General features: G+C 46.1%; 1 protein-coding gene across 1 annotated transcript in view; it reads left to right on the top strand.

The window, feature by feature from the left end:
• Nucleotides 1-7,879, top strand: part of focad (focadhesin) — a 100,292-nt gene extending 92,413 nt beyond the window's left edge. Inside the window, exons 38-41 of the mRNA XM_076289557.1 lie at nt 688-785; nt 6,185-6,436; nt 6,769-6,844; nt 7,402-7,879. Coding sequence (XP_076145672.1) covers nt 688-785; nt 6,185-6,436; nt 6,769-6,844; nt 7,402-7,475 — 500 coding nt within the window. The 3' untranslated portion in view covers nt 7,476-7,879. The remainder of the gene's footprint in view (nt 1-687; nt 786-6,184; nt 6,437-6,768; nt 6,845-7,401) is intronic.

Genomic DNA, 7,879 nt, shown 5'->3' with positions numbered 1-7,879 from the left:
CTGTTCCGCTGCAGAACCATAGAGAACCATAGGACGCCTGTCACTGTTCCGCAGCAGAACCATAGAGAACCATAGGACGCCTGCCACTGTTCCGCTGCAGAACCATAGAGAACAATAGGACACCTGCCACTGTTCCGCTGCTAATGTTAGGGAAATCTGTTAATGTTTTGTTGCGTGTTTCTGAAAAAAAAATATATCGGCCGATATATCGGAATATCGGATTTTTAAATCAACAAATATTTGTATCGGTATCGGCCTTCAAAATCCTTTATCGGTCGGGCTCTAGTGTGTGGGTGTGTGTGTGTGTGGGTGTGTGTGTGTGTGTCTGTGTCTGTGTGTGTGTGGGTGTGTGTCTGTGTGTGGGTGTTAGTGTGTATGTGTGTGGGTGTGTGTGTGTGTGTGTGTGTCTGTGTGTGTGTGTGTGGGTGTGTGTGTGTGTGTGTGTGTGTGTGTGTACTGTCTGCCTCACATGGAGATGAAATGTGTGTGTTTGTGTGACTGCATGTTGCTGTTGTACAAGCTCTGTGTGTGTTTTGTATGCTCTGTGTTTTACCTCTCTCTCTGTGTCTGTGTGTGTGTGTGTGTGTGTGTGTGTGTGTGTGTGTGTGTGTGTGTGTGTGTATGCTCTGTGTTTTACCTCTCTATTTGTGTGTGTGTGTGTGTGTGTGTGTGTGTGTGTGTGTGCAGGTGTTGCTAAGCGTATGGAATGGCTTTTGGAGTTAATGGGACACATCCGGAATGTAGCGTACGGAGCAACCACCGTCAAATGTGACCGCACTACAGAGGTATTACACACACACCAGAGGAGGCTCCTTCATTGAGGAAAGGGAGGAACACCCTCCCTAAAATTTCAAAGAAAAATAAAATATATATAAAGTGAATTACTAATCTGATAAATTACTGTTAATATTACTATTTTTAACACTTTGAATGAACAAAATCGTTCCCCTAGGTCAAAATGGCAACAGCACCCCCTATCGCTATTGAAAATTACTGTATGGAGGAGCTTCCTCCTCAAGCCCCTCATTGAAGTCCATTATAAACGCCTCGGACCCCAGCGGCTCGTGAATCACGTTGTTTTCAATGGCCAAGGGAGGAAGCTCCTCCGTACAGTAATTTTCAATTGCGATAGGGGGTGCTGTTTTTAGCGGCAACGGTTCAAGAACGTTATCTGCAGTCTACGAATCTTATGTTGAACGGAAAGCTTATTTGTTGTTTGCTCGTGAAATAAACTGTACAATGGAATCAGAGGACAATCTCAAATCTTTTATACATTCAAATACACTGCGAATACACTGATGTATGATGAATGTTTATCAAAGCAGGAAGACCAGCTCCAAAAATTCATATTCCAAAACAAGATGGTAAGGCTAGTGTAGGCTACTGAATGCTACATAGTCAGACAAATAGGCTACTCATGGCTAACTGGTAACGTTAGCACAGAAAACAATCAGCCATAGCCTACTGCTGGCCTGTCACATACGTGGACAGTTCACTTGGTGATAAAACATTTTTGGATAGTTATGCGTTGTTATAATCATCCAAGTTATGCCTTAACTAAACAATTGTTAAATAAGGTTCTTGTTATGTTATTGTTTTCACCGTTCTAAATGTATCTTTGGATGGTAACATTGTTATTGAATGTTTCAGACCATGATGCATTCCTTTAATGACGTCTTCAATAACATTTGCCTTTCGAGTATGCTTTCATAAATTCCCACTTAGCTATTACAACCTGTCTTTAAATTATAGGGATTTGGCTTTAAAAACCATAGCATGTTACAAATAACCACATTTAAGGTCTATTTTAATGGTAAATAGTTACATGGTTTTATAAAACAAGTGTCTATTTTTATTATTATAGACTTTTCTGCCAATGTATTACACTGAGCAAAACCTCCAGAAAACAGTATTTCATAACTAGACCTACATATCTTCCCTGACTTCCCAGACCTAAATTTACATTTATTTACATTTATTAATTTAGCACTATTATCCAAAGTGACTTATATATTTAAATGATATTAAAAAGTCCATTGTGCCCCCCCCCCCCCCCCCCAGACCCCCCCCGAGAATGTCAGAACAGCATTTATTGCACAACATTGCCAGTTAAAATGCTACATAGTACATACTGCTGCTATAAATGTGTTTGGTTAGGCGGCCTACATACTCTATTGTTCACATATGCCACCAACACCATCACAACCTCACATTTGCCACTAACGCCAATCAAGCAGACATTCCTTCCTCCGTTATTTTTTTAACCACCAGCCGCCACTGACACACACCCACACACACACACACAGAGCACTACAGAGGTATTACACACACCCACACACACACACACACACACAGCACTACAGAGGTATTACACACACACACACACACACACACACACACACACACACACAGCACTACAGAGGTATTACACACACACACACACACACACACACACAGCACTACAGAGGTATTACACACACACACACACACACACACACAGAGCACTACAGAGGTATTACACACACACACACACACACACAGCACTACAGAGGTATTCCACACACACACACACACACAGCACTACAGCGGTATTACACACACACACACACACACAGCACTACAGAGGTATTACACACACACACACACACACACACACACACACACACACACACACACACACACACACAGAGCACTACAGAGGTATTACACACACACACACACACACACACACACACACACACACACACACAGCACTACAGAGGTATAACACACACACACACCACACACACACACACACACACACACACACAGAGCACTACAGAGGTATTACACACACACACACACACACACACACACACACACAGCACTACAGAGGTATTACACACACGCGCACACACACACACACATTCATTCTCTCACTACAGAGGTACTACACACAAACACACACACACACACACATTGATTCTCTCTCATTACAGAGGTTTTACACACACACACACACACACAGCACTACAGAGGTATGACACACACACACACACACACACACATTGATTCTCTCTCATTACAGAGGTTTGACACACACACACACACACACACATACACACACACACACATTGGAGAAGAATTTACAGATTTAATTGATGGAAGTATGTCACACGTTTAGACAGGTCTGATCAGATACGGAATGCTTTGTGCTGATGCTGCCAAGCGGCAACGCCAAGCGTAACGCAACCCTCAGACCATGAGAAGTTTGATCTCGTTCCTAAGCAACACAAACGGTTTGTCAATTGAATACGCTTGCGTTGCGCTTTGAAAGTTGAACCAATTTCAACGCTCAGCTTGTTCAGCGCTCAGCTTGTTCAACGCTAGCGTTACGCCAGTGCTGCCACTGTTCCGCTGCAGAACCATAGAGAACAATAGGACACCTGCCACTGTTCCGCTGCAGAACCATAGAGAACCATAGGACGCCTGTCACTGTTCCGCAGCAGAACCATAGAGAACAATAGGATGCATGCCACTGTTCCGCTGCAGAACCATAGAGAACAATAGGACACCTGCCACTGTTCCGCTGCAGAACCATAGAGAACCATAGGACGCCTGTCACTGTTCCGCTGCAGAACCATAGAGAACAATAGGACACCTGCCACTGTTCCGCTGCAGAACCATAGAGAGCAATAGGACACCTGCCACTGTTCCGCTGCAGAACCATAGAGAACAATAGGACGCCTGCCACTGTTCCGCTGCAGAACCATAGAGAGCAATAGGACACCTGCCACTGTTCCGCTGCAGAACCATAGAGAACCATAGGACACCTGCCACTGTTCCGCTGCAGAACCATAGAGAGCAATAGGAAACCGCTTGCCGCTGGCTAATGTGATCCCCGCCTCTGTGGTCATGGATAGACTGGGCATCGTCGTCTCCAAATGGATACACTAGCTGTTATTGCAGAAGCGGAGTAGTGCAGTGCTAGTCTTGTTGAATTGGGCTATTTTAGTCCACACACACACACACACACACACACACACACACACACACACACAGGTGCAATCCAGCACTCCAAACACAAGAGTGATCAGTCCAGCACTCCAAACACAAGAGTGATTAGTTTGCATTGAACCTCCAGGTGTGTAAGACTGTCAGCAAATGGCTGATATTTTAACAGCTTGGAGTTGAAACAAGTGTCCATATACAAGTCAAAGGAATATCCCCTCTCTCTCTCCTTCTCGCTCTCTCTCTCTCCTTCTCCCTCTCGCTCTCTCTCTCCCTCCCTCTCTCTCCTCCCTCTCTCTCTCACTCTCTCTCCCTCTCTCTCTCCTTCTCTCTCTCTCCATCTCTCTCCTTCTCCCTTTCACTCTCTCTCTCTCCCTCTCTCCTTTTCCCTCCCTCTCTCTCCTCCCTCTCTCTCCCTCTCTCTTTCTCTCCTCACACTTAAGTTATTCATGTTCTGTGTGGTTCACAATCTAGATACTAGACTAGTACAGACTGATTTGTTTACACAGGAACACGGAAATGCTCTTAAGCAGTGTGTGTGTGTGTGTGTGTGTGTGTGTGTGTGTGTGTGTGTGTGTGAGGAGAGAGAGAGAGCTGTAAGTTGCTACAGGGTACATTCCCTTCCCACTTTCACTCTGCCATTTAAACCACTCAGCTTTACCTCACTGCACACACACACACACACACACACACGCACATAGATGCACACGTACAAATATATATGCAACACACACACAAATATATATGCAACACACACACACATATATATGCAACACACACACACACACACACATAGACGCACACACACACAAATATATATGCAACACACACACACATATATATGCAACACACACACACACACACTCTCTCACCCTCACTCACACACAAATATGCACACACACACACAGCTTTACCTCACTGCACACACACACACAAATATATATGCAACACACACACACTCACTGCATGGATAACATACAAATAGTAATATACTGCATAAGTTGCACATATTCATACACACATACAGCACACACATGCATACAGATACACAGGACCCACACACACTCACACACATGCATACACACACACAGGACCCACACACACTCACACACATGCATACACACACACAGGACCCACACACACTCACACATACAGACACACACACAGGACCCACACACACTCACACACACAGGACCCACACACACATGCATACACACACACAGGACCCACACACACTCACATACACACACACAGGACCCACACACACTCACACATACAGACACACACACAGGACTCACACACACTCACACACATGCATACACACACACAGGCCCCACACTCACACATACAGACACACACGCATACACACTGTGTTCTGGTTCACATGCAGCACCTTTGGGAGCTGTGCATGTGTGTGTGTGAGAAGAAACTGAGAACATGTCTGTGTGTGTTTGAACTGAGAACATGTCTGTGTGTGTGTTTGAACTGAGAACATGTCTGTGTGTGTTTGAACTGAGAACATGTCTGTGTGTGTTTGAACTGAGAACATGTCTGTGTGTGTTTGGCTCCTGTGAGTGTGTGACCATGAGAGAGATCAAAGTGTGAGTCATGTTTATTTTGTCAAGTCCTGACATCAAGTCAAGTCAAGTCAATGCTTTATTGCCAGTGCGATGGAACATCGGCTGGAATTTGGTTTGGTGCTTAGGCCTCAGCACAGACAGACACAACATACAGCAAGACAGAGCAGCGTACCCAGCACAAGACATCTACACAGAGGACAAAACATACAGCAAGACAATGTCCCAGCACAAGACATCTACACAGAGGACAATACATACAGCAAGACAATGTCCCAGCACAAGACATCTACACAGAGGACAGAATAAAATGCAAATGGAGCCCTATAGTTAAATAAATTACTTACACAAATAAAACAAATATATATATATATATATATATATATATATGATATGTACTGTTGGTGATTGGTGAAGTTCTGGCTATGATGCCTAAACGTGACACAGGCTGTCCTGTGAGAGCTCACCTCAGGGCAGAAATGCAGCAAAGCATTCAGCCCACGTCACCCTCCCTGGGGAACGGGAGTTTGGTGGAGAGGATACATTTGTCCTGGAGTGGAATAGAGTGGAATCCAGGTTAAGTGATAAAAAACTCAGATTCCCATGATCCCTTGCAGGCTACAGACTTCCTGTTTGGAGTGTTCTCGGCAGCGCTGGTGTCCTGGGCTGACCTCTCCATGCCGCTGCTGCTGGGGGTCAGGGTGCAGTGGTTCCCATGGAGACAGAGTGCAGTCCAGGCAGGACTGCCCCACGCGCTCTACGGCGCCCCCTCTGTCCCGGAGAAGGTACTGCAGGTCTGCCAGGCGGCGCTGCCCCACTGCATGGCCCAGCTGCTGGGAAAAGAGCCCTGGAAAGCGCAGACTCAGAAGGTAACACACACACACACACACGCACACACACACACACACACACACACACACACACACTACTGTAAGGTCAGCCCAAGATAACTCTACACACACACACACACTGCATGGCCCAGCTGCTGGGAAAAGAGCCCTGGAAAGCGCAGACTCAGAAGGTAACACACACACACACACACACACACACACACACACACACTGCAGTGTCAGCCCTCACTGTTGCACATCCACTCAGCAATGCATTCAGGACTTTTTTGCGTAAAGAATCTATGACTCAGATTGTGTGTGTGTGTGTGTGTGTGTGTGTGTGTTGTGGCTGACTCCTGTGCTTGTTGTAGTTCATAGACTGGCTCTTCAGCATGGCAGAGGCTCCAGCGACCGGCCTATCAGATCGCACCATCCTGAGTGCCAAAGGTGAGGCCTCGCCCTGTCCCGCCCCTGCTCCAGACCCAGGGAAACCCCTAACACCTTCTCTCTACACCAGCCTCGCTCTAAACACATGTGTGGCGTGTTTTAGCACGAGAGGTTGTGTGTTCTTTAGACTTGACCCAATGGCACATGTGAGGTATTAGTGGTGTGTGTGTGTGTGTGTGTGTGTGTGTGTGTGTTTGTTCAGTGTTCTGATCTCTCTCTCTCTCTCTATCTGCAGCTTGTGTGTGTGTGTGTGTGTGAGTGAGTGTATGTGTGTGTGTGTGTGTTCAGTGTTCTGATCTCTCTCTATCTGCAGCTGGTGTGTGTGTATGTGTGTGTGTGAGAGAGCGTGTGAGTGTGTGTGTGTTCAGTGTTCTGATCTCTCTCTCTATCTGCAGCTGGTGTGTGTGTGTGTGTGTGTGTGTGTCTGTGTGTGTGAGAGAGTGTGTGTGTGTTCAGTGTTCTGATCTCTCTCTCTATATGCAGCTGGTGTGTGTGAGTGTGTGTGTGAGAGAGAGTGTGTGTGTGTTCAGTGTTCTGATCTCTCTCTCTATCTGCAGCTGCTCTGCTGTCTCTGAAGGGCTCCCCAGACTTCAAGAAGAAGGGTGTGTGGACCAGAGCATACGGCTGGTGACGCACACACACACACACGCACACAGGCACACACACCCCCCTACATATGCTCAGACACAAATGATATCGCTGATGGACCAAAGCATGGCTAACGACCTACAGGAGGATTAACACACACACCTCTCTTCCTTACTGACCAAAACCATAGTTGCTAACCTGTTAGCAACCTTAGTTGGTTGGCTTAGTTAGCAACTATGGTTTTGGGAAACGCGTCCCTGCTTGCTGCATGGGAATCTCTCAGTCCCCGGATGCTGAAGACTCAGTTTCCCATAATCCCTTGAGAAGACCATCATCACGTCCTGGACGCTGCTGCGTGCGAGAAAGCTTCTCTACTCTGTTGAAGTCATGGTGCCATGTAGTGTGTATGTCATGAACAATAAAAATGAAATGCTTGTGTACTTGAAA

This window comes from Alosa pseudoharengus, unplaced genomic scaffold, assembly GCF_046254945.1.
Source record: "Alosa pseudoharengus isolate Yale_2024_CS ecotype anadromous, Long Island Sound unplaced genomic scaffold, YU_APseudo_1.1 YU_APseudo_1.1_scf_17, whole genome shotgun sequence".
Lineage (NCBI taxonomy): Eukaryota > Metazoa > Chordata > Actinopteri > Clupeiformes > Clupeidae > Alosa > Alosa pseudoharengus.
The sequence above is the reverse complement of the archived record's forward strand: the minus strand, read 5'-3'. Positions and strand labels throughout refer to the sequence as shown.